Here is a 27,471-nt window from a genome sequence, read left to right on the forward strand (position 1 = left end):
AAGTCTATTTTATATTTGTCGATTTAATTGTTGAGTTGAAATTTTTAAACTCAATTGAGTGAAGAGTTTGATTGGTTAATTTAAATTTGTTAAAAATCATCCTTTATAATTTATCTTATTTGTATAGATGATTCTCAATCTATTTAGATAAATGCATCCATTAACTTTTTAATTTACCAATTGGTATTTTTGTTGTACAAAAAAATGTGTTAGGAAACCAGCATATTAGTTTTTTTTGTTGTAAAAAAAAAAACTTATCCAACAAGCAACTAAGCACGGGTTAGATAGATAGTGCAAGGCTATTAACTGTAGAGGTAACAGGGAATGAATGCAAGATTAATGTGTTAGACCCACTGTACAAGATATCGTTATTTTCCTTCCCACACACTTGAGATTATATTTGTATTAATAACCAATCCACAAATTGATCTGAAAAAGGATTGGGGTCATTAAGTTATAAGATTTATCCGCAAATCTCTGGATTGATTTGAGTAAATTATTTTTTTTTTAAATAGAATCATTTTATTTTTTAAAAAAATTCTTTATATTACCCACACAAGTTTGAATTGATTTTAGCCAAGATAACCAAGTCACTAAAAGTTGACCAGGTAAATCAAATTTCATCATATTAATATTTTATTTGATTTAACTAAAAATCTAGTTTCGATTAGACTTTAAATGCTAGATTTTTTAGTTAACCATCAAACTTAATCAAGTTTAATAAATATATATTTGTGATCATTTTATCATTGAAAGGATTCAGTTCTCCTCTTAGACTTGATCATTTGTAAGTATCTAAAAATTTTAAATTAAATTGAAAATTTTAATTAGATTCGACAAATAGAAAAACTAATAGAACAATTAAAATATTAATTTTGATTTACCGTCAATAAAGGTGTCGGTGACAGCTGGTGGTTTTTTGAAAGATTTTTTATTAAATTGAAAATTTCAATTAGACTTGACAGATAAAATTTTCAATTAATAAATTAAAAAAATATATTTAATTTACTATTGGTAAAAAAATCTCAAATTAAAAGACCAAAATCTCTTAAATCATAACAAACAGGCAAATCTCTTCTTATGTCTTCCTTTGCAGCTTCTTGTCTCCACATAAATCTTCATCTTCTATTCTCTCTTTCCTTCTCTACTCAACCCATTCTATTTTTTTTCTCTCCTACATGCTTAGGCATGTTTTCTCCTCACTTCTTCTTCTCTTATTATTTAATGAATTCTTGGGATTTTATTTCTCTTCTCTTGGGAAAACTCAACATTAAGGTAAGAATTTTTTTTTCTCTATTGAATTCTTTTTCATTTTTAATATTTTTCTATTATTAATATTTTTATAAATGTTATTGGGAATTTTTTTTATTTTTTCTATGATTAACAATTGTATAAATGTTAAAGGAAACTTTTTATTTTTTTAAAATTTTTTATGTTATAAATAATTGTACAAATGTTGAAAGCAATTTTTTATTATTTTTATTTTTCTTTAACAATAATCGCATAAACGTTGATGGAAATTTTTAATTTTTTTGTTTTTAATAATTGTATAAATGTTATTGGAATTTTTTTAATTTATTTTGTTCTTTATAGATTGTATATAGATTGTTGGGATGTTTTTATTTTTATTTTTTTTAATTTCTTAGTAAGTTTAATGATTGTATAAATGTTTTTGGAATTTTTATAATTGTTTTTTTGAATTTTTATGTTCTCTAATGAATGTATATAAATTGTTGGATTTGTTTTATATTTTTTATGTTATTAATATGGTTAGCTAATTGATTTGTTGGTGTTAACAAACAATTTTTAATATCATGAAAAAAATGATAAATAAAAAAATTAATAATATCTAAGATACTAATTAGGATAAGTTAATAGTTATTAATATGAAATCTGTGTTCATATTAACATTTAATGATCATTTTGCAAATGACCGTAGCAAAATTAATTGAAAATTATGTTAAATTAATATAATTGAAATTATTTGATTGATATATTAAAATGAAATCAACTGTTTGTGGCTGGTGAAGACCTTATAAATATTTAAATTTTTTCATTGTTTTGGACCTGAATTTCCTATGTTTAAATTTATTTACATATGCTTTTTTTTTTGTTTCACAGTCTAGGTGAAGACCTTATAAATGTTTAAATTTGAAATAAATATTTGAATTTTATATTAATTTGTTTTAATTACTATCTATTTTAGTTTAAAAGTATTTTTTAAATTAGTATTAATGAGATTACCGATGATCTAAATTCATCGATGTAGTCCAGCAAATTAAAAAAAATAATGCAAATACCACTGTTTACTTCATCAAGTTTTTCCATTTTAACTGTTGCTCCGAGATTGCTAATTAAAGCCATCGTTTTAAAACGATGGGAAGCCAGAACAATGGGCCACTTTGGCCTTTTTCTCTCTTGGACTGTTCTCTATATGTTTTTTTTTTTTGAATAATTATTATCTTAACATATAGTGGACTGTTCTCTCTCTGTTTGCGGATGGGTGCGAAGCTACGGTGGACCTCGTGGACATGACATTTCCAAATTTTGACATTTTTTATTTTAGTCCTGATTGCTTTGAATTTTTTGAAGCACATGTTAATGACATCATCCCACTTAAGAAAGGATGACAATCGCTAATTTATTATAATTTTAAGCATGCTCCAATACTATTTCATATTGGTGCTCTTGTTTCTAAAGATGTAGAGCTTGTTTCAATTGGATCTCATCTTTTCGAGGAGTTTGCGCTTCAGTTCAAGACAGGGAGATTCAGGTCCAAAACAATGAAGAAAACAGAGCGAGAGAGAGCTTGACCTAGCAAGCTGCACGCTTGTTTTGAAATATTCAATATGCTTGGGTACGAGTAAGACTAATTCTTAAAAGTTTATTTTTTTAATGGGTTTTAGTCAGATTTTGTTACTGTGTTTTTTAATTAAAATCCCATTCATCTTATATATATATATATAGGCATATAAAAGTATATGACAATACCTATCTGTTAAAATAATTATTTTATTTTTTAAATTATATAGTCAGAAAAAAAAGTTAAAGCGTAAAAGTTAATCTAGTTTGATTTATCAAGTTTTCCTTCTCTCATTTAACTTTCACATTGAACACGAAGATGTCAAAAACATATGAATTATTGGATTGCGGGTCGTAAACATTCTAACTAATACTCTGAAAAATGGTATTATAATAAAAATAAAAAAGGTTGATACAATCAAAATAAAATAAAAGAACAAGCAGACTAAAAATCTCTCTGTTTTTTTAATATAAATGAAAATGTTTGAATTCGAAATCTTTTAAAAGAGATAAATAAAGTCAATAATATTAATTAAATTATAACTCATCAACAACTTCCCCGTTGAGTTACAACCTTGTAGTGTGCATGTGGGAAATTTGAAGCAAATTAACATATTGATCCAACAAAGCACGAGTGTGCGTAGGGATTTGCATCAAATATCATGCAGAGGAAACTCAACTAATAGACATAAATGATTTATAATTTGTTTTTGTCTCCTCAAACACTCTTTATTTTCACTCCATAAGAAACAAAAGCCGAGCCAAACAAAGCTCGGGAGCATTCGCAGGGGAGAGTCAGCATTGGCGTGTTTCTCATATGATTTATTTGTTATTTAAACCGAAGACAACACTGGCCCGTGAGTTTCTTACATGTGTTGTGTGTGTGTTGGAAATTGGAATACATGGGATGGAGTAGACTGAACCATTCCTTGTCTGACAATTCGAAAGCAGTCGAGTATGAAACCAGGGAGTGCTGGTCTCCAATTGCGAACGAATGCTCATTTCTATGAGCACCCAAGGTGATGGATAATATGGGAAAGAAGAATATGATCCTGTGCTGGGCTGTTATCACTACTAGGCCCGTTGGACTAACATGAAGACCAACAATTCCGTGGGCGGCGCAGTACAGTGCGATTGCAGGCTCGCAGACGCGTCGGCGTTGGCGGCTCAACTTTAAGCCTTCCCTTCCAGTCCCGGTGTTCGGACTCGGAGTTGTTGACTTGTTGATGCTCCCAGCCGCGTACCACGTCATTGCTGAGTAGAGTACATGACCAATACACTGGAGCTGAGTTCTATTATTATTGATCATTTCCTGGTCATTGCTATAAAAAGACAGGGAAAATAAACATGCAGTCAGCGGGGATGTGTATTTGAAAAGTAAGTTCTGCCATGGCAACACAAGGGAATTAGTTGCCTTTATGACGGCCTTGCTTACGTCTCTCTACGTCTGAAAATGCTACTTCATCACCCCCAACATACCATCCATTACAACACACCCACTTTTTTACTTTATTAATAGCGAGGGCTCCGCAATTTCCCTTCATATTCTCTCCTTGACGACACACCCTGTATCTAGCTATCCTCCTCCTCCTCCTCCTCCTCCAATCTTCTCCAGCACTGACGAATCAATACCCTTTCCCAGCATCTCACGTCTCTCTTCTAGAACAGCTGCAACCCGGCCTCGGAATCAAATAGAGGGAATACCAGATGGGTGGTTGTTTTTCTTCCTCTTTCTTGGGTGAAGATTCAGAGCAAGTTCGTCCTCAAACCGCCAAAGTTATTTCAATTCATGGTGATCTTCGCGAATACTATCTCCCTGCCTTTGTTTCTCAAGTTCTTCAGGCTGAAATTGCTTCCTCCTCCTCCTCCTCTTCATCGACATCATCTTGGTTTCTCTGCAACTCCGACCTTCTATTATACGATGAATACATTCCTGCCCTGGATTCAGATGTCCCTCTCCATGCCGATCAGATCTATTTTGTGCTTCCTAAATCAAAGCTCCAACGCAGGCTAACCTCTTCAGATATGGCAGCTTTGGCTGTCAAAGCTAGCCTAGCCCTTCAAAACTCCTCTAACAAGGACCCCCGTCGCAGCAAGAAGGCCCGGATTTCTCCTGTTTTGTTAGTTAATCCTGATCATGAACACCAGGGACATAACGTTGTCAAAATCAGCCTTGATAGGAAGCCAAAGCCACAGGTCCCGAAGCGGCAGCAAGCTAATCCCATTGTGTTTTCAAGATCCGGTTCTGTTAGAAAATTTCAAAAATATACTTCCAGACGAGCAAAATTGGCTGTTCGTTCCTTTAAGCTCAGATTAACCACCATTTACGAAGGGACCGTTCTTTAGTCAAGGATTCATTCATTTCTTTCTTTCTTAGCTTGATCACGGGAGGAATACAATCCGATTTTGAAAGAAAACAAAAAACTTAGGATTTCGTTAGTTTTTTCCTTTCATATTATTTTACCTTTCAATTTGTATCGTATAAATTTATACTCTCTATGTAAAAACAATATTACGCATAGCTTTTTTCTCACTTGCAGATGCATACACGGACTTTGATTGTTTGATAATTATCAATCTTACAGCTAGAGGTTTAATTTTCTTATACCGGGATTACTCTAATTTATATAAATATATTATATTAGTGTGATGTACATTTTGATTATATTTTTTGATTTTATTATGTTTTTAATCTTGAATTAAGATAAGAGCTTATATTTTTTTTAAAAAACTGTAATATATATATATATATATATATATATTTTAAAATTTTGGTTTTTCAAATAATGTAACAGGTGGGACAATGCCAAAAACAAATTCATTAAAGAAGAAAAGATATTTATTTCAAGTTACTTTGATTAACGGAAAAAAAAAGGTTTTGTCCGGAAAGGTAGGGAAAAATGTGAAGGTGTTTTTTTAGAAAAAAAAATTGAATTTCATTTTAAAACTATTTTCTTTATTTTTATATTGTTTTTATGTTAAAAATTAATTTTAAAAAACTAAAAATTTATTATTCTAATATATTTTTAAATAAAAAATATTTTTAAAAAACCACTACCACTAACCAAACTCCAAAACGACACCACCGTTAGCTGCCGTTTGAAACGCGTACACACACATTTCAAAAACGACAGCCACAAGTTAGGAACTTTTCTAGCTAATTTCAATGTCCTTGATTTTTTTCTTCTTTTGCAAGATTTTCACACGGGAACCCCGTCCTGGGTTTTGAAAGTCAAACATATGTACAGGAGAAGCAACGATATTTTTCATTAAACGCAGTTATTGTTCAACGATAATTGCTATCTAGCTGCCCCTGCAGTACCGTACAGACCATCTACATTAATCTCATGCGTCACCTTGGTTTTTTGTGACTCATTCATTTATATGATAATCACAATATCGTGCTGTTTTGTCTAGCTATGGCCTTCATTTTAACACCAAATCAAACTCACTTCGTAGACCATTTGAAGATATAGCTAGTTCTTGAAACATAGAGAAGAGAAATCCTTTTGGGTTCTTGAAGTTACTCAATTTAAAGAGGAGCTAGCTAGTTCATCAGAAGCCATGAAAGAAAGAAGAATGATTTGTTTGATCAGTATTACACTGCTTTTTTAGATCTTTTCCAGCACTCACCATCGTCTTCAGTTGGTATGTGTGTTAATTTATTGTCTGAATGGCCGTTTGGTCAGTCTAGTCTTTCCAGACTGTGGAGAGCAAAGGCTCTCTTCTTACTCTTGCTCACAGATCTCTTACAGTTGTCTTCCGGTTGTTTTTCATGTACTGTTGAGGCAGGCAGTGTTTGTCGCATTTCATACCTTTATAGAAAATGAAAAGCAAAAAAATGATCAAGTTTCATGGTTTAGGATATTACTTGGGAGCCCAGAAATTCTAGTGAAGTTCAGAAAGGATACGAACTTAATTTCTTGCTCAAGATGAACGTCAGTAGCCATGTTGAGATCAAGAGGAAAAGTGGGTTCTGGAGAGCTCTTTAGTAATAAAAAAAGTACTTGGTGGATACCTGAAATCGAGTAGATTCGGGCTGGGTTCAGGTAAAGAAATTAGATTCAAGGTCTTTACATGAACATTGCATTAAAAACCAACCCGTATAATCCCAGACTGCAGCTTCTATGATATACCTGCTAAAAATGCATTACAATATTTAAGCTGGGTTTATTGGCAATGCATTAAGACTACTGCTAAAGATGAAAAGAATCAACTTTAAAATTTGACTTCTTTCTTGTAATGTCTGATTCTCCTACGCTCATGCATTTGGAAAAAAAAGAAAAGAAAAACTCACTACTACCGTGATCATAGACTGTAGGAGCTGAAGTAATTAATCCTGCTAAAGATGTGATTTATCTTTTAAATTCGGTGTCCCACTAGTTCACGGTTTGAGAGCATGCATTGATTAATGCAAGTTGAATGTTGCCCAGGGCATCCATTATCCCATGTCAGAAAAACCCGCGCTGCTCGCTCTGACCTCTCCCGCCGGCATCCACAAATATTGATTACTACTACAAGTACAGCCTGTTCCGATGACAACCTAGTTTTAATACGTGTCACCAAGAAAACAGTTAATCACGCCGCTGAAGTCTGAAAACAGGAGTCCTTAAATTTTAACCAAGAGAGCATGCACCATAAATCATGCAGCTTGCCGCAATTAGTTTACGGTCGTAATCATTTGATGGAGGTCAACAATCCCCTGCCATACACGGTAAATGGAACGCTAAACGTCACCCAGGCTTCTTTTTTTTGGCATGTTCAACGCTCTTATTATATGGTTTCATACCAACATTTTTTTTAAATTTATTGACTATTCAAGTTCGATCATTATACACGCGTACACTCACATAAGGATCGATGGATATGTGTACACGTCGTCGTGATGAAAATCATATTTATGTTCATACTCAAAAGGATCATTCATGCATGTAATTGGTATCAAATTTGTGCCCTCCAAAGCACATCTAGGGACCGCAACACTAATAGTAAACAAACTCCAGCTTGATGATTCATTTAGACGATGAACAATACGAGGACCCAGAAAGAACCCTTCAAACATGCATGGAGATTTGATGCATATCTCTTAATCTCCGGCCACTACTCATTTCCTTGATAATGTTCAGTGCCATGATTAAATACAATTGATTATTTCTTGAGGGGCAAGGAACAATTTTCTCATCTCCTTTTCTCTGCACGTCTACCTTCTTACTATTTGTTATAAACCGTAACGCTTCCCAAACATTAACTCCTTTCTATTAAACTTTGTCAGTATACCTAATTTAATATTCAAATATTAACCTGTCAATGCAGTGAAAAACTCATATCCACCTTGTCCGTTATAAGTCATGATTGTTATCGATTGTTAAGCTAAATAACTTATTAATTATTTTATATGACATCCTTAATTATTATCTTTTGAATAATGTAACATACACTCTATTAAACTTTTAACGAAGTTTCTTCTGAATCACATTAAATTATCAACATTTTTATTTATTTCATCATTTAATATAAATAACAGTTTTAATCTCATTATTTACAACCCATGTATAAATCATGCATATCCTTTGATTTTTTAAGATTGGTTTAATACACAATCTCATTCCATGTCACCATAACTTTACTAAAAAGGGATTTATATTAAGCATGTATATACAAGATACACAAATGAAGAACGTCCCGTAACTTTTCCATTTGGCTGAAATATAGGCCTTATGTTCATTAACACTCTTCTTCCATTCTTTCCTCAACTTTACATGTTATCAAGCCCATACAATATGTTATAGTTTATTTTACACAAATCATAGTCATACCTAAGCTTCACCCATTATTTGTTTAAGAATGTATTTTTTATGCTTATTCACAAAATAATTATCCCCTCCAAACAAGAAATTACACCTAATTTCAAGCAAAAACTTAAAAATGACAAATCCATATTGATTTAGTATAACCAAACATGAATATTGTTTGGTGTTTTGATCATAAATGGAGTTATTGGGCTTAGTTTGTCTTGTTAAAAAGCTAAGATATAAAACTACAACTTTTATAAAGAACAAAACATCTAACTATACCGTTTGAAAGCTTAAAATAACAAATCACAGTAACATCTAAAATCTATTCTGGAGTTATGTCGGTTTAGATCTTTACTTAGTGTTTAACTGATATTAGAAGTTTTAGATATCAAGACCAGTTTTTGTGAAGACCACTTTTATTTGAAAGTTAGCATTCATATCTATAACTTTTATGAAGAAACCTATCCAAAATGCCATTATTTTTAATTTCTAATTTCTGTCAGAAGACAAGTGATAAATTTGTCTGAAATTTTAGCTTCGTGGAGAACATAAGTTTGGCAAACAACTAGATGTTTTTCTTAATCCTAAAATGATTTTACACACATTTAAACATTCAATTCATTTTAATAACATATAATTTCATAAATTTCAGTCCTAATATATCTCTTCCATGGACAACCACAACTTGATTAAATTCTCCAAGATTTTGTTTTTCAAAGCCTTTTTTTTTTAAAAAAATCTTTGTTCATGTCTTTACCACCCCAACTTGTTATAAGGTCATTCAATTTGAAATTTCCATTCAAAATCACATGAACCCTAGAAAATCATAAATTAAAGATTTTCTTCCTCTTAGTATTAAAACACAACTTAGCAAGAAATTGAGTTACTAGAACACTTTACCTAATGATTTTAAAAGAGTTCCTTGCAATCTTCCTCCTCCTTCTACAACCATGTTTCTCTCTCTAATCATACCCTCTTTCTCTCTCACGTTCTTTTTAACCCAAAACTTCTTGATGTTAATCTCTTACAAGAAACCCTCACTTCTACTTTCCTAAGTTAAAGCTCCGTTAATACTTGAAGGAAAGAAGAAGAATAAAAAAGATGAAATGTTTTGATTTTTCTCCTCTCATTTGCTACTGGACCCATCAATTTATAAGAGAGAAACATGGAAGGGCTATTTATTTTGACCATTTACCCTTCATTTAATCCTTTATGTTTTTTTTTAATCTATTGAAATCCATTATCATTTCACTGATGTTATGAATTTTAAATTCAAAATTCTTAAATCTTTTTTCAGCTTCTACAATACCTTTAGATTTATTTGTGGAAGTAATCCTCTCCATTAATTGTCTTATTTATTATTTTTTTTATTTATTTTTCTTCATTCCAAGTTTGCATTACTCGACAAAATCTTACTGCTTTCAGTCCCATGTTTACAAAGGAGTTTATAATTGATATTTTCTTTAGATTAAACTATACATGAAGGTATTATTTTGAGTTCCAATGCAAAAGTGAGCAAAGGAAAATATTAATAGAGGATCTAATGAGTTTGTAATTCAATTTGCATCTATGATGTATTGTAATGTTCATAATGCGATGCTAATGTTTTTATAAATAAATGTGTGGATTGAAAAAATATCAAACTTTGCTATTTTTGTATAATTTTTTTTATGTTTTCAATATTAACATATCAAGTTCATCCAAAAATATTTAAGATTTGATATTTCAACAATCCAAACATATCTTAAAAAAGCTTTTAACTAAACACATTGTAAATGCAAATATCAAACCATATATCCTTCGTTGTTGTTGAAAGGTTACTGCATGGTTGGAGAAAAAAAGAAAAGAAAAGAAATCTTGGGAATTACATATCCCATTTATTAAGTTCTTGTTTGTTATTGTGGTTTAATAGTGTTTTTAGCTTTAAATTAATTTGTATATGTTTTTGGATTGTTTGGATGTATTAATATTAAAAATAAATATTATTTTAATATATTTTTAAATAAAAAATAATTTATAAAATAATATATAATATACTCCAAGACATGCGCTAAGCAGATGAAATCCAATAACGGCTTGAAATATTTAAAATCATGGAAGCGATACGTGGAGGAGGAGATGATGGGGACATTGGAAGCAAAAGTGAAGTTTGGGGATCCAGATTTGTGAAGTGGGAAGATCTGGCCTCAAAGGTACAGGCTGACCGTTGAATCTTTGTTTGGGCCTGTTAGTAACTCAAGCCCAAAGGCTATGCTTTAGGAGGCTAAGCCCAAAGTTGTTTTTCTTAGAGGCGGCGACAACGAAGAAGGGGGAAGAGCAAAAGGCAAGAAGCTCCTGCTACAGGCTACAGGCTACAGGCTACAGGCTACAGCACAAGGGCTGCGTCAAAATGCAAAAGGCACCAAGGAGAAATATTTGGAGTTGATGCAAAAGTCAAATGGATGCGTAAATTCTCAATCAATATTCACTTTTGAGCGAAACAGGATGCAACTATTTGCCCCTACAAGTTTGCCACTAACCCTTCCTAATTACGTGGCATGTTGAGATAGAAACCTCCACTTTAACAGCAAAAACTATACCTGTCCCCCTCCCCCATGTAAAAGCTTGTTTGTACCCAACTCCATCGACATTTGTCACTCTCATGACAAGCGTTTTTGTTTTGCCCTCCTTTTTTTAGTGTATAGTCAGCTAATATTTAACAGCCTGGGCGCCATAAGTCTTAAGGTTCGTCGTATCTACGTTCCATCACGACAAAAAGAAACCTGTATAATGTAATTAATATCATGGACCAGTCATACATAATTTAAATATTTAAATTCAAATAAAATGTGCGATACAAAGCAAAGAGAGATTCCATCCTCCACTAATTATTATAGGTGCGAGCACTAGATTTTGCTCCTAAACCCGGCCCGATTATTTATATGAATATACATGCATACCATGTTACCAAGAAAGAAAGAAAGAAAGAAAAGAAAGTCATTAGAAAATCTATTATATTCCGCGGTGGAAATGGAATGTGAAGGCATCCATTCGAACAATATATTAATCACAGATAAGTTAGAGGAATCATATTAATATGCCCGGTAAACCTGTATGTATGGAGACCAAGACGAGATACAGTGATGATGAGGGAGAGCCAGCTAATTCTGCCATGAATGTGAATGAAGTCATGCGTTCGATCGATCGAAGCAGGCACATTTGAATGGGGCAATGACATGATTGCAACCCATTATCAAAAGAACAAAAGGCAGGCTTTGCTTTTCATAAAGGAAAGAGGAATATATAATTATGTGGGGGAGATCCTGTCATTTTGTTTTGTTCTTGCAATGAGTCGACATAAAAAGTGCAGATGCTCTTTCCCGGCGCAGTTGGCTCGATGCAAAGCTGAGAAAACTGTGTTTTTCTTCTTCCATATCGAACGTTTATAGTTAATTGTTTCTTTCAGATTAGTAGCTTTATATTTTGATGTCTTGATGAAAACTTATGGCATGTTTTCTTTCAAAAAAACAGCGTGCTTTTTTGTTGCTGTTTCTGCGTGTGCTCGCTACCCTTTTCCAAGGTGGAGAGGAAAGTGTATAGTGGTGGGGAGGCCTTGAATTATTGAATAATTAAGCTAAAAAGGCACCGAAGCGTGCACAAACCTAAGTTCTGTTCCTGTGGGGGCCAAAATTAATGTTCTGGACATGACTGCAATGGCTTCGCTCTTCTCCTCTAATTCCTGGGGACTCAACTAGCTTTACCACGTGTTCAAAAAGAAACCTACCTTTGATTTTCCAGCGGCATCAAAACATTGTTTCGTTTGAATAATAATTACATGGCAACCTTGTTGTTCTAAACTATCATCGAAGCAAAACCCAAACCGAAAGCAAATATAACCTCGTATTCACACACATACATGCACACGGACAAATTAAGAAATTAATCTTAATTAGAACCATGATTATGTACTAATGATTATGATTAGTACTTCTTTGTGCTGGTAGCTAGATCTAATAAAACTTGTTAAACATGTTGAAAAATGAACTTTGTACGATCCCTTTCTATTAGTATTGCTCTATGCTCTTAAAACACCATATTTATTATTATTTTTTTAAACTAAAAGAAGCATTTGATTAATTAAGTTTCAGTATAATATTCTAAAAGCAGCACACAATTCTTGTAACTTGATCACTTTTCTTTTATAAGATATCGCGTTTAAAATTTGAAATTAGAGCGTTGGACAAGACGCTGTAAATTAGAACAATAAATAATTTAAAATCAGTTTGTTTAGTATTCGAATTAAGAGTAGTTGAAATTATTTTTTATCCCAATTATAATTTTTAAAATATTTAGTTAATTAACCTACATCAAAGTTTTATATATACCCCCCGCTGAAAGCTTTTCATGAAACTTTGGTTATAAAAAAACTATAATTTAAATATTATTTATTTTTTTCAAATTATAATTATAAAAGCTATCACAATATCAAAAATATTCAAGAATTGTTTGTTTTCAAGACCTAGCCGCACTTCTCAAAGTTTTTAATTGTTTTTCTTTAAATTATATTTTTTAATATTTTTAATTGTTTTCATGTATTTATATGACAGATAAATTTTAAAAAATCAATAAAATATTATTTTAAACAACGAAGAAAACGTTACCTCTGGCGGATTGAACTCCGTTATTCCAGTCACGAGGGGCATAACGTTTAAGTTAAAGGAGTCGTAAAGCTCAATCGCTAAGGAATGTGTAAGTGCAAGAAAAAAAAACTTTTATGCGAAAATATCATTTTACGAGAAAGGAGCCTTTTCTGCCCTGCCGGGGTGAATGGTTGGATCATAATTGGGAAAGACATCAGATCAGAAACGTAGAGAAACAGCTCAGGAAAAGGGAGAGAATGCATAGCGAATCCCACAATAATTGCTTTGTTAAGTAGCAGTTTAGGGGTAAATGGGAGGCAATTATTGTGAACTTGATTGATTCATTAGGGTCTCTATTATGGACAGTGAATTATTCATAATATCGTGAAATCCTGGTGTGAAATTTAGCAATCATACAAGTAAAGAGACTGGTGCAGGGCCGTGCCGGGCCGGGGAGGGGAACATCAGGTCAGGTCGATATCTTTGAGCAGGAAATGGTTGGGACAGGGCAAGACTGGTCGGGTCTAATCATTGCCTCGTGCATGCCTTCTCGATATGTATTACATTCTTAAGGTATTTGCATGGAAATTAAAAAAATTAAAGTATTTTGGTGGTGGAAAAAGCAAAAGCAAAATCCAAATACCCTTAGTATATTGTTTCGAACTTGCTTTGACCCTGAAGATTTATAATAAAAAATCCAATAAGCATAAATTGAATTCTCAGTAATTTACGATTTGAAATCTAATTCAAAAGGGGTTTTTAGTAATAAAAACACGTAGATGATCTTTAGTAATTCAAGGCTCCTTCAAGTTTAGCTCAAAAAATCCAATCTCTTTGAGCAAAACGCAAATGTAACTAAAATAATTGATGCTGATCACTCCGATAATCTACAAATTAACCTTACAATAACCCACCCTTTTCTGGTCTTACAATCATTTTTTTTTTAAAAAAATCTTTGTTTCACAATCCAAGAAGTCATATCACGCGCACCACCCTCACAAGTGCTTCCAAGAGCAGACCCCACATTCCCTCGTGGGCAGAATTATTGCCCCCGATTCCGGGGCCCACCCACCACCCACACCACCCTTTTTGCCCCCGTCTCTCTCTCATCGACGCCTTTGCTTCCTCTGCTCCTGCTTATTTATTGGCTCCACGACTCCCTCCCCTCTTCATAACCATAATCCATCCCTTCTCTTTGGCTACCACCACTGCCTCTTTCCTCGTCCACTTTGAGCTTTCCAGTTCACCAGTACTAACAATAATTTTCTCTCGCAGCACCCACAGGTATCCTCCTACCCACAGTAAAATACATTACCTAATCATATAGAATTATATTCTTTCTTGAATTAAATATCCCTCCCGCTCAAATATATATCTGCGGAGTAGGAGCACTATATTCTCCCTTTCTAGCTAGCTTGCTAATGCTTACATAATTACCTTGACTATATAGATAGATAGATTCCTATGCTCGATTTATTCAGCAATATATAGAAGATGAGGATGATGATAGATTTGGGCAACCAAAGAGGTATGGTCCCTATAATGGACACCCCGACCTCCGTAGATTGTGGTAGGGAAGTGAGGTTCCGCAGGTCCTTCAGGTCTCTTGTGGAATGTATGGTCCCTGCCTGTTGTGGCTTTCAAGCATCCACAGATTCCCTTGCCCGTGATACCGACGAACGATACACGTCATCATTACCTTCCATCACCACCACCACCGTAACAGGCACCTTTTTCGGTTACAGGAAAGGTCGGGTGAGTTTTTGCCTCCAAGACGACACGCGTAGCTCTCCTCTCTTACTGCTAGAATTCGCAGTCCCCACAGCCTATCTTGCAAAGGAGATGCAGCACGGGTTGCTCCGCATAGCACTGGAGTGCTGCCACCCAAGGCAAAATGATTCCCAAAAGGAGCGCTGCTCCCTCTTTGAAGTGCCAGTTTGGTCCATGTACTGCAATGGAAGGAAGGTTGGTTTTGCTATTCGGAGGAAGATGAGTGTGAGCGATGTGGCTGTACTCAAACTCATGCAGTCTGTCTCAGTAGGTGCTGGTGTTTTGCCATTGGCAGCCGGGGAGGCAGGGGACCTCCTCATGTACTTGAGAGCCAGTTTCGATCGAGTTGTTGGCTCCGCTGATTCCGAGTCCTTTCACATGATTAATCCTGTTGGCAGTTCTGGACAAGAACTCTCTATATTTCTCCTGCGATCATGACAATATAATCTATATATCCAGTATCAATTAATTTCTACCATGCATATTGGATTCTACTCTCCATATAGTGCATATAAATTATTATTATTATTATTTAGGATTTGTGTTTCTGTAAATTATGATGATCAATTGCCTTAATGTAGTCCTTACTCGATTGGTAGCTAGCTAGCTCTACTTAATTAGTTTATGCTGGAGGGAGTGTCAACTGCACTGTACTGTGATATGTATAAACCTCTCGTTAATTAAATCCCATCCAGTTAGTGCACTAGCCGGAAACCTTTACTGCAACATTCCAAATCTACTCCATTTCGTTTCTATCATCTATAAATAGTCGCCTTCCTGTCTCTGATCGCCCCGCTGCTGATCCTACATCACTGACAGTAATTTTGCATCTTGCCATACCCCTCATTGTATAAACTGATAGGGTCTTGGTATTTTCCTGAATTACTAAGAATGAAGCTTGATTTTCCAGGGGTACTGGAGCTATAATATAGAACAAATGCGAGCACTTTTGAGCAGTTCTATAGTTGGCTTTCGTTTTCCTTAACCAAATTGTCTAGATTGCAAGAATTTAACAAACAAGTAATTGGATAACAGTTTAGCGGCGTGACAAATGCAATCTTCTCCTTTACCAATACAAGGCATGCATTATTATGCTAAGCACGTACGCGTCTGGATGAACATGATTGAATGAGCAGGTTTCCTAACATGCATAATCCCTGTCAATCTCCCAGTGAGTCTCGTTTCGAACGTTATGTGTGTGTGATTTGGATTGATAATTACTTGAGAGAAAGAGGTCGATTGCCAGGCTAGAACTTATGCAATCGATACATCGCTTGGGTTGGGCATGGCGTATGAAAACAGATAAAAATGGAAGATTGCTTCTTCTCCTTACAAAATATAGGTCGAAATTCGGAATTTCATTAATATTGAGCTACTGAGATACGAGATAAATTAAGGCCATCCATATGAATTAAGGATCGGGACAAAAGGAATGCTTGGGGATTAAGCGGACGGATTCATATCTATAATTAATTAATGCGCTCCGGGTTCAATAGCCCTGTCCATGCAAGGACGATGAATCAAGCTTCCCACTGACTGTTCTTTTGCCGTCTAGTGCGAAATTCTACGAACTAGAGCTGGCAGGGGAAGAAAATAAAAACAAATGGGAAAAAGAGACCAAACAAGGCTAGCGATGCACGCCCTATTTTGTAATTTAGCTCTGGAACAAGAAGATTTTATGGTCCACTTCATTATTCATCCTTAGATTGCTCGCACGAGATTTGTAACGTGTAACTAACATGAGTAGAAGCTGAGTTGTCCCATGAAAAGCGTCGTCCCTGGCTTCTACTGCCTATCGATATACCAAGGAAAGAATCAATAGAGATGGATTTGCGTTACGTGTGATTGACCGTTTGACTGAATACCACTTTAATTATCAAGTGGCTGGCTCTTTAGATCTGGGAGGGATGTTGTTGGCTGTTAGCTAGTGGAGTAGTGGTGGCTAGATGACGATGATGGTGAGTTCCAGCAAGGTTGTGGTTGTTTTTTCCGTGCCCCCTGCAGAAGACTCCTCCGATGGATCCTGGCACGGTGGCACCATTCCACCGGTCAAAAAAATCGAAAAGGGTGGATAAGATGGAAATATCATACGGACATGCACACGAGTGGTCATGGCGTGGTTTCCGACATGAGGGCCCCCCGCCCCCCCGCCCATCTCATCTCACTGGAGAGTGAGTGACCTTTCTGGAATTGAAATGGAAGCCCAGGCTCCAGAGATGTCCTGTACTCTAATCTGATGTATACTTGATAATGGGCTTAAAGCACCCTCTCAACTTCAAGGTCCTTACCAGTCTGAGGTTGGGCCTCTGCTTTCCTCCGACCCACTAGCAATCCAATCCATCTTGTCTCTTTGATTTTTTCACCAAAGAGCTTGTGCTTACCTAGCCTTTGAAATATTGGGCCCTTGCATCTTTCTAAAGGTGCCCAGCCTAGACCAAAGCTATCTGTCCTTGCAAACATAAAATGAAAAATTAACAAACAACAAGATATATAGCACGGGGGTGAATGGAATGGCATGGATCACTGCATGAACTATGAAAGGAACGGTTAATTTTGACGAGTAGTAGTGTAGTAAATATAGTTGAATGCTTTATTAATTATAAACCCCTTTGTCTCATAATTTCTTGTTTTGATCTTTGTTAACAGAAGCTGTTGTTAGCAGAGGCAATCTACACCCCTGACTGCCTAGCTGCTAAACTTCTCAAGGACATCGACTTGCTTGGGTTCTAGACAATGCCTTGGTCATGCATGTGTGTAGAGATGTAGACCTCAATTCATTTAACCATAGGCACTCCAGTAGCTCTCAAACTCATAAGGATAAATACCCAACTAACCATATCAAAAGTTTTTCTAATGTCATTTTTCAAAGCAAATCTAGACGTAAGACCATGTAAATGATAGTTATGTATAAACTCATGAGTTAATAAAATAACATCTGATATTCATCAACCAGGAACAAAAGTAGTAGAAGCAGGACAAATAAAATTAGAAAAAATTCTTTTCAATTTAATCATAATGACTTTAAAGATGCATTTATACATCATATTACAACATAAAATAAGTTTAAAATTATTCATAGTCACAAGATTCTCAATCTTAGAAAAAATCTTAATAGGATTAATACATCTAGGAATAGTATAAGAAGGAAAGAAGTACCTCACGATAGCAATGAAGTCCTTACTAATAATGTCCCAACTTCTCTTGTAAAACAAAAAATAATATAACCATTTAAACTAGGAGCCTTTTTATATAGGATGAAAAATAAAGTTTATTTGATCTCATCATCAATGATATCAAAATCCAAGATAGGTATCATGTCAAGAGGAGTCTTAGGTAGTGTTTGGAGCTGCGTTTCTACTTGTGTTTTGTAAAATTTTGAATTTTTTTTCTTACTAAAATTGAGTGCGGTTTGTACTTTTTGGATCGTTTTGATGTGCTGATATCAAAAATAATTTTAAAAAAAAAAAAAAACATCATTGACATGTATTTCGGCACGAAAAGCTATTTGAAAAACAACCGCTACCACACTGCCAAACACACTCTAACTAGAAAAGTACATAAAAGCCTACCCTATAAGAATGGACGAGTGAGAAAAGAGTAGACCCTGAAAGTAACGAATTGTCAACTAACCTAGGCCCTGCTCATAAACCTGAATTTTTGCCTCACCAGTCAACCCATGAATTCTGTTCTTAACCTATATGTGGTGTAATAACTATAATGTTTTATCTCCCAAGTTTAGCCACTGAATTTTGAACCTCTACTTGTAAAAAGCCTCCTTATCATTACTTAATTGGAAAACTTCTTAACAAGTTTCCTCTCAGCCTTCACATACTCCTCCGAGAACCATCAAGAAGGACTTGTGATATATCTCATTTCGCTTTTGCCTCCACCACACGGCTATGTATGTGGCTAGTGTGATGACGATGCAAGGACTTTAGCTCAGGCTTTAACAAATCCAATCTTTTAATAAACTTGTACACAGGGTTTCATCAACAGGGGTTTGTTAGGTATCCTCAACTAAATCCAAGAAATCATCCATGTCAGCCTATAGATTTAAGAACTTAAATGAAGTTTTGACCTTGGAAGGAGGAGGACCAAGTTATATTATCATGACACTATGATTATAGGCATTTTTGGGTAAGAACACCAAGCATGTAGCCGGGGAAACAGAGAACCAAGTTATGTTCCTGAATATTTAATCGAACTTCTCAAGAATAGTATTCTGACCATGTTGACTATCGTGTCAAGTGAACCTTAACCTTAAACAAAGAACTTTAACCAGTTTCACTTCCCACTTATAACAACCAAAGTCATCCATATACCCATGCCAAGTAGGATCACCCTAGATTTATCCCTAGAGCTCATAATTGCATTAAATTCATCCAATATGAGCCAAGGTTTAGATTGAAAGGCTAGTGCATGTTGTCTCAAGTAAGCCCAAAGATCCTGACAACCAATAGGAATGTTGAGACTATACATATAATTGACAACAAAATCATAGCCATCGACCAAGCTAGTGACCTTACATGTGATCCATTGAAGAAAGGAGTGCAGGCAAGAGACATTATATACAATTGGATTCCATCTGATAAGAATACAACAACTAACAGTATTAGAGACATATGACATAAATGACCAAGAAGATGGGTTTATAGAAGACTCAACGTTCCCCATCCGATTAGAGGTAACTTTAGTCTCCACCAAATGCTCAACCCATGTATGTTGAATCACCTATACATGTGCCATGATTTATCTACCTTGATTCACCCCGCTAGTGTTTTATACTATGTTCCTTTAAAACCTGGAGTTCCCTTGTTCATGGCCAAAAGCATAACTGGCAGGAGTAGGTGTTGGTAACTGGTATCCTTAGGAAAATTGTACACGGGTTGTAAGCTCGAGAAATCAAGTAGAATAAGAAGACAGTAACAATAACACTCTTGGGAACATGTTGTGTTAAGAAAGTACATTTCAGGTGTCCAGTTGCATGTCTGATATAATGTAATAGCTAATGCCAACAACACTGGCATGTCTGAGAAAACGTAATGGCTTCACTGATATGTGAGAAGTAGCATTGTGCTCTATCTACCTGCTATTTCATGTTCTTGATACTGATGTGAACTGAAACGTGCTATTATTTATCTACCTGCCACTGTCTATAGACCTAGATCGATTGAGCTCATCGGATGGATCCCAGTCCAACGAAGACGAGAGGATCTTGGACAACATCATGAAAACTTGAGGCATTGAAGGTCGTGTATTGAGATCATGCTCGACACAGCTTTTAGCCAGTTGGGCCATTGAGAAAGCTAGATCCAAGGGGTACTCGTCTCTTAGGCAAGGGTCCAGGAAGGCAGAGAGTTTCTCTCTCACATTGTCCCCCTCAAGCACACGCATTATCATTACAGAGAGCAAGTCGTCTCCTGCACTCTTGTCAATAGCTGTAGCAGCTGCTTCCTTCCCAGATAAGAGCTCCAACATCACAACCCCGAAAGCAAAAACATCTAATTTCGGGGTGATAACTCCATTCTCGATGTACTCGGGGGCCAAATAACCTTGAGTGCCTACCACATGTCTTGTCAGTTGCAGTCCACCATCTTGGTCATTTTCCAGTGTTCTTGCCAAGCCGAAATTAGCAACCTTGGCTCTCAAGTTGGCATCCAAAAGAATGTTGCTGGTCTTCAAGTTCTTATGGATATAGGACGGGTTGGTGTAGTTGTGAAGGTAATTGAGGGCATCAGCCACATCGTAGGCAATCCGAACTCTCTGCTTCCAAGCAAGAATTCGGTATGTGTTGTTAAAGTGAAGCCAATCAGTGAGAGAGCCATTGTCGGCGTACTCATAAACAAGGTAAGTGTTGCCCTCATGTAAGCAGAAACCAGAGAGCCTGATGACGTTGGAGTGATTGATCATCTTCAAAATGTTGATCTCACTGGAGACATCTCCTTTCACGACCTTGACTGCGGCTGTGTCACCCTTGAAAGATCCCCTATAAACCGAGCCCTTGATCAGATTAGCTTGGGCGAAGTACCCGGTGGCCACTTGTAAGTCCTCGTATTTGTAGACAGTCAAGGACTCAATAGCATATCGGGCGTCATTAGGAGAGAGAGACCAAGATTTGTTGCTGGAGACTGGGAGTACAGTGACATCAGTAGAGTCTGATGGCAGTGTTTTGGTTTCTGAAGTGGAGACGGGCTTGTGTTGCTTACGAGATTTGCGGTGCCAAAACAGAAATCCAAACGCAGCAGATAGAAGAATGAGGAAAGCAGCTCCTATCCCAACACCAACATACAAGGCTTTGTGATCGGAAGAGCCCCCAACGGAAACATTGGGAGTCTGCGGAGATGGTGCGGCCGGCGGAGGGGCTGCCGATGGCTTTTCGATTTTGGTGGGCTTAGTGGGCAGAGGAACCAGAATCGGAGTGAAGGGGAAAATGATATCGGAGGAAGACAGCTTGTTTGCATCAAGTACCCTCTGCTCGTCAACGCCAAACAGCTCGGCAATGGAAGAGATGGAATCGCCCCAAGTGACCATGTAGGTGAGCAAGTAGCTGATCCCTGAAGCATTCTGGTTGGAAGTTGGGCAAGCACACCTCAGGGGTATTTGGAGATTGAGACCGATTGACAGATTCCGATCGCCGTTGGGATTCTGAGACATCAAGGACTGGCATGTGGTGAGGCCTTGGTAGGTGTTGTTGGCCACGGTGAAGTAGGTTTCGGATTTGTCCCTGAGCTGATAGGTGGAATTGTGCTGGTAATATTGACGGTCATAACAGGAGCAGGTGACTGGAACCACGACCTGGAAGTCGGTGGGAATAGTGGCAGTGTCAGAGGAGAGGTTATTGACGGAGGCGATGAGAGTGGCGGATTGTTGGACGCCTAAGAGATACGCAAAAGGACAGGGAGAATGTAGGAGGCATAGATCGGAAGGTGAGGTAGGATTGGCATGATGACTGAACTCCGTTGCACAGAAATCCTTTGGTCGTTTCATTGAAGTTATTGTTGTAGCAGTCCAGTTGGTGGTTGGCTAAATAGGTTTGTTGCCCTTGTACTAGTGCTGGTGAGAGCAGAAGCACCACATACAGATACAGTATAAGAAAGTCCATGGAACAGGAGCTCAGCTGAGGGATGGATGGATCAAGCAACTCAAGATCTGTTAATTCACTCATTAATCCGTTCTGTGGTTGAATAATAAATACATAGTTAGCAAGGGGCTGGAGGATGTTGATTGGATCCGGCTGGAAAGAATTAGTTTCAGCAAGAAAACCAATTTTTTTCTTTGGTTTTGGTTTTGACCATGGATATCGTCGATTCCGAGAACATGGAAAGCAAGGAAGGGGATTGGATGATGGGCGCAGCAGTCGTGGGCGTGGGTTTTGGTCTTAAAGCTGTCATTATCTTGAATTGATTTAACAACGGAGAGGGGGCTTCGAAATTATGGATCCAAAGGCAAGTCAATAATATAAACGCGTTAGCTATTGCTGGCTGCTGCTGCTATTAGTTTGACCGACCCACCGAACAAAAGTTTTTCCAAGTCCTCGGAGAATTTGCTAAAACACGCAATATACTTCTTTTCTTCTAACTTTTTTTTTTCTTAGTAAAAAACAATTGACCTTTTTTTTTTTTTTTGAATACGTGGAGAAGGAATAATCCCCCCCAGTAGCTTATGGAAAAAGTGGTTTGTTTACCCTTATAAAAGGTAGTAAAAAAAAAAATATTTTCTAGTAAAAAAAAAATTAATTTGATTTTTTAAACAAGTTTTTTTTTAATATATTTTTTTAATTTCATTCCTTAAAATTTAATTTAATTTAATTTTTATATCAGCTTTGAATCTTGTTCTTTTAATTATCTTATCCTTTTCTTAATCAAGAATTTTTATTAATCAAATTTGATTCATCTTATTTTAATTACTATTTATTTTATTTAAAATAATTTATAAAATATATATATATATATATATTTTAATTTCATCTTCTTTTAATTTTTTTATTAATAAGATTTCATCACTTTAGTAACTTATTTTTCATATTATTTTTTTTCCTAACATAGTCAACCACTAAAAAAATAAAAATCAAATTATTATCCATAACACTATTAAATATTAAAAAATAATTCTTTTCTAGAAATCTATTTTCCATTAAATTACTTTTCAGTAAACAAAAAAAACCTCAAGGCAAATCTAAATTCATTGTAGAGAAAGTCTAGGATTCTACTCCGTTCAGCCTTGTCATGTTCTCCTTTTTTATGTTTTTGTTGGCGAAACACAGATCCAACTTTAAGACACCGCGCTGCCAGGGGTTGCCTATGCGTCTATCAAGAGGAGCTTCTAAGCTAAATCACTTCTTTCGCCTTTTGCGGAAATGTGATCTTTGCAATTGAATTGAAGCTAGCTATTCTCAAATAAGCTCTTAGCCTCTTGAGGGGGTGGAAAGGTCCTCACATAGTTAAAAAAGCAGGTTCAAAGAAGAAGGCATGTAACCCTAGATTGCATCACCTACTCACTCAGGAGGAAAGTCAGAAGGGAGGCATACCTGATTGCAAACACAGGAAAGATCCAAGTAATGGATATTCCAAGAACAACTCCTTCTCTCTTCGCTTATTTGACTAGAGTATCAAATTCATATAAAACAATTTTATGCAAGTTCGTACAGCACTTTCGCGCCACATACCCCCCCGGGCGAAAGAAAAAAAGTCCGAGTTGCATGTCTATATATATATAACCAAAAAGAAATGGAATTCTTTGTTAGACTAAACAACCCCTTACATGTTTGTTATAAGCAATTGTTCAGTGGACTATGACAGCGAAACGTGGAATGCAGAGCCATGGAACCAGTAAAAGATGGAATCCACATTAATAAGATTAAAAAACAAAGCTCACGAATTTGAGGTTGGCAAATTGTACCCATTTGCGAGTCTTTGATATCAGCACCGTGATGGCCAGAACCTGTATCCTAAATCTTATCGTCTCCTCTAAGGCGTATTCAATCTAGCTTGCATTTGTGGAGGAACAGTCTGAAGGCTAATGTGGCTGCATAAGCCAGCCCAATCATAGCAAGAAGCAATGCTGCAACAAACAGTAGTATAACAATTAATAAAATGGTGCGCAAGGAGATAATATAAACGAATACTCCACTTCGTTTTTGTATATTGCCAGCAAGAAGATTGAAAAAGTTGGCTATCTATTAATCCAGCTAAAATAAAATGGTTCAAAATTAGGGATTTCAGCATGGAATACAAGGCTCAAAACCCGTTAGAATAACTCAACATGAAATGGCACGCGGGCAAAAAATTTCAACCAATGAGAAAAATTCACATGAGATGAAGAGGATATGGATGCTGCTAGTATGAGAGATAGCATACCAGATACAGAACAGTAGAATAAAATTGCCAGGCGATATTTGATCATCCATCGCAGATTAACTTCAAGGGAGCAATGCCTTCGATGTTCCCCTGCTTTAACTGATGGCACTGAGCCACGTGATTGCAATTCCACTAATGAAAATTTTACACCAGTGACAGGGTACCCTACGATGTCCTTGACCTCAAGTTTCAAGGTTACTGGAGCTGTACTCCAGTCAATTTCAATTGCTCCAAAATTTGGCTGACCTAAAAGAAATTTACAGTTGATATACCAAGAAACGCTTTAAAAATAGAACCAGAAGCATTATCATAAAAGAAACCTGAAAAAGCCATTCCTTACCATACGTGCACGACCTGAATCTGCAATTTTTGCTGATCACTCTCATTGTCGTTGGTGTCAGCCATGCCACAAATCTCACTATCAAACTAAATACATGTGGGACCGCTTTCTCAACAGCTTGTGTAAGCCCACTTGCAGTTACATCATATAGTGGATATCCAGTAGCACAGTCATATCTAGAAATTTCTCCAAAATGAACATCTCCACTGATGAAGAAGACACCTTCTCTCTGCACAGGAACGCAGTAATGGTAAACATGTAATGCGCACAGATAATAGGCAGCTATTACTCTCTGGAATAAAAAATCAAATGCTCCACACCAGCTTGTATTATTACACTCGAGATCATTAGTGCTACTGAAAGCAGTTCGTGTCCTCAAGGGAATATGCATTGCAGCGATAATTAAAGGCTATTACCTTAGTATCTGCTATCAATTTGAAAAGACGATTCCTTTCCTTTGGGAAACGGCCCCAGGACTCCAAAGAAAACAATGGGCGAGTGGTTGCTGAAAGATTTGATATAACCTGAATTATGGGGAAAAGAAGATTGCAGGATTAACAGCGAATAACAGACAAAATATGTCTCTACAAGCTTGCTTGCATGGGTGCTTGCATCAATGCTTCCTTGTGCATGGATATAGAACTATTCAATCGCAAATCTGATAATTTTTAGACAGTAAAAACCCTACAATACCTGCACTGAAGACCCAATAATGGTAATGGCTGATTTCGGTCCGTTCAACTCCTTTTCTAACCATGTCCACTGAGAACTTCCCAGGACACTTCCATCGCTGCGCAAAGGGTCTCTGTGGTACCTCGTGTCTAAAAGGATGACCTAAAGAAAAATGGCCAGTAAGGATATGAGTTTGTCCCCGGGAAAATCACAATTGAACTGCACATCTAAGAGGACTAACGAAGTATGTGAAGGCATTCTCTTTTGCACCTTGATTTGTCTGCCCACTGGGCCAAACATATATGAAGTATATACACCCTCCTGCTTGCGCCTATAAATATAGTAACGTAGAAACAATGATTAAATTGGCCATCTAAGCATTGTAGGGTGCTTATAATTTACAAACTCGCAGAATGATCAAGTTTTTCTTAACTTGATATAAGTGAAAACAAATGGAAAGGACAAGGAATTTTGAAGGAAAAGACTTAATCACCGAGGACTGTCTTGAGGCTCGTCTAAGAAATCGAGGAGAAGCTTTTGGTTAGTGATTTTACCACCAAACTCTTTTCCAGCATCATTTAATCCATAGTCATGGTCATCCCAGGTACCAATAACCTGCAATATTGGTAAGACAAGTGTGAAGAGAGGGATCATTTGTTACTATTGTAATTATTACTACATGAAGAGTGAAGATTGATCGTATTAAATAAGGTGAGGTGAGGTGTAAGGAAAGTAGCAGGTAGGTGGTACCTGTGTAGTGTCTCGAAGACGAGAATAACCGGGATTACTCTTAGCTTTCAGGTATCTGGACTCCAATTCCTTTGGGGAGGAAGGGATAAACCTAGGAGCATTCTTCCAGGGCCCAAAAGTCCTTTCCTTTCCAAATAACTTAAAAGGACGTTTAGTGTCTCCATAAACGTTGTCTCCCAGCCAAATAAAAACTTGGGGATCAAAGTCAATTATGGCATTCCAAATGGGCTGCCAATTGCATAACAATAATATCATTGATTGACTGACGAGGAGTGAATATATGTGTGTGCGCGTGAGTAATATTCAGCCGCGGGTGAGAGAGGAGTAAGAGGAAACAGTGAGTGAGCTATCTATAGATGATGTGAAGGGAAGTGTCGAATTATGATCAGAAGGAAAAGCAAAATATGAAATTGGAGATTACGATTACCTGAGGAGCGCTTTGGTTGGCGCAGGATCCAAAGGCAATTCTGGTGACGACAGGCTCTAACACTTTCCCCTTTCCTTCCCCTTCCCCTGCGCCGCCGTTTGAGCCTGTCGCCACCACTCCTACTACACCTACAGCCACCACCATCCACAACAACCACCGACTCCTCTTGCCCATTTATTACTCCTACTACTATTAGTAATTTAGTAGTACTGTTGTATTAATAAAAGATACTGTAGATTAAAGCACCGTAGAGTAGACATATTGGAAAATGTCGACGACAGGGAGAAGGGAAGCTACAGAAACAGGGCCTGTGAATGGAATAAGGAGCCCATTAAACCTTTCAATAAAATTAATTTTGTACGCTTGGGCTTCTTCTAATATCCATCACCAACTAAATTTGTGGGCCTTCTTTCTTGTTCTTCAGCAAATCATGTCCTCCACACTTCTTCCATGCTTTTCTCCTCCTCGCCTCCTCCTCCGCTGCTCCGCATCAACTCCCTCTACACAGCAAAGCCTCCCTTCACCGCCGTGGCTGCTGCTGCTGCTCCCAGGTGGGCTCAGAAGACTATTACTCTACCCCCACACCGCCGTGGCTGTCATCTTATCACTCCAAAGGTTTTCTTTTTTTCTTTGTATCGAAATTTGCCTTGGGAGTAGTTTATTAGCAAGAATATATTCAAATTGGGAGTCGTTTATTAGCAAGAATATATTCAAAAATTTATGCATCGTGTAGATATTGAATGAAATTGGGAGTGACTTGTCAGAATTCAAGTGCGGCCTTGCTCATCATCAAAATTTCTCCCCAACTCTCTTTCTCTTTCTGTTTTATTTTATTATTATTTTTTATTATTAAAACTTGCGTAACTTGATTAATTTTACGGATTCTAAAATTATTGATTATTATCATATTGGAATTACAGGAATGTAGATTGAATCAAAC

At 36.3% G+C, this 27,471-nt stretch overlaps 4 protein-coding genes across 4 annotated transcripts; 2 read left to right on the forward strand and 2 right to left on the reverse strand.

Moving 5' to 3' along the window:
* The first annotated feature begins 4,144 nt into the window (after positions 1 to 4,144).
* LOC118061859 (uncharacterized) lies at positions 4,145 to 5,335 on the forward strand. Its single transcript, XM_035075464.2, has one exon. The coding sequence runs from the start codon at positions 4,510 to 4,512 to the stop codon at positions 5,146 to 5,148; it is 639 nt and encodes a 212-aa protein (XP_034931355.1). The 5' UTR covers positions 4,145 to 4,509; the 3' UTR covers positions 5,149 to 5,335.
* Positions 5,336 to 14,376: 9,041 nt separating this feature from the next.
* LOC118061858 (protein MIZU-KUSSEI 1) lies at positions 14,377 to 15,671 on the forward strand. Its single transcript, XM_035075463.2, has one exon. The coding sequence runs from the start codon at positions 14,711 to 14,713 to the stop codon at positions 15,422 to 15,424; it is 714 nt and encodes a 237-aa protein (XP_034931354.1). The 5' UTR covers positions 14,377 to 14,710; the 3' UTR covers positions 15,425 to 15,671.
* Positions 15,672 to 19,893: 4,222 nt separating this feature from the next.
* Positions 19,894 to 22,489, reverse strand: LOC118061857 (protein LYK5). Its single transcript, XM_035075462.2, is given in 2 exon segments — positions 19,894 to 21,893; positions 21,895 to 22,489. Coding segments are annotated over 2 exon segments (2,025 nt in total). The 5' UTR covers positions 22,152 to 22,489; the 3' UTR covers positions 19,894 to 20,125.
* Positions 22,490 to 23,699: 1,210 nt separating this feature from the next.
* LOC118061853 (uncharacterized) lies at positions 23,700 to 26,879 on the reverse strand. Its single transcript, XM_035075455.2, has 9 exons — positions 26,532 to 26,879; positions 26,105 to 26,332; positions 25,848 to 25,969; positions 25,625 to 25,685; positions 25,376 to 25,516; positions 25,099 to 25,206; positions 24,683 to 24,911; positions 24,343 to 24,588; positions 23,700 to 24,046 (listed from the first exon to the last, which is right to left on the reverse strand). Exons 1-9 carry the CDS (start codon positions 26,703 to 26,705, stop codon positions 23,964 to 23,966), a joined length of 1,392 nt encoding a protein of 463 aa, XP_034931346.1. The 5' UTR covers positions 26,706 to 26,879; the 3' UTR covers positions 23,700 to 23,963.
* Positions 26,880 to 27,471: the final 592 nt, after the last annotated feature.

Source organism: Populus alba, chromosome 5, assembly GCF_005239225.2.
Source record: "Populus alba chromosome 5, ASM523922v2, whole genome shotgun sequence".
In the NCBI taxonomy this organism is placed as follows: Eukaryota; Viridiplantae; Streptophyta; class Magnoliopsida; order Malpighiales; family Salicaceae; genus Populus; species Populus alba.

Bases quoted from the DNA above. Each gene is read 5' to 3' on its own strand.
- LOC118061853 (XM_035075455.2), bottom strand. From the start codon at position 26,705: ATGGGCAAGAGGAGTCGGTGGTTGTTGTGGATGGTGGTGGCTGTAGGT. The intron at 25,686-25,847 runs GTGATTAAGTCT...CTATATTTATAG, and splicing joins GAGCCTCAAGACAGTCCTCG to GCGCAAGCAGGAGGGTGTAT. The intron at 25,517-25,624 runs GTGCAAAAGAGA...ATTTTTCTTTAG, and splicing joins CAGTGGGCAGACAAATCAAG to GTCATCCTTTTAGACACGAG.
- LOC118061858 (XM_035075463.2), top strand. From the start codon at position 14,711: ATGAGGATGATGATAGATTTGGGCAACCAAAGAGGTATGGTCCCTATA.
- LOC118061859 (XM_035075464.2), top strand. From the start codon at position 4,510: ATGGGTGGTTGTTTTTCTTCCTCTTTCTTGGGTGAAGATTCAGAGCAA.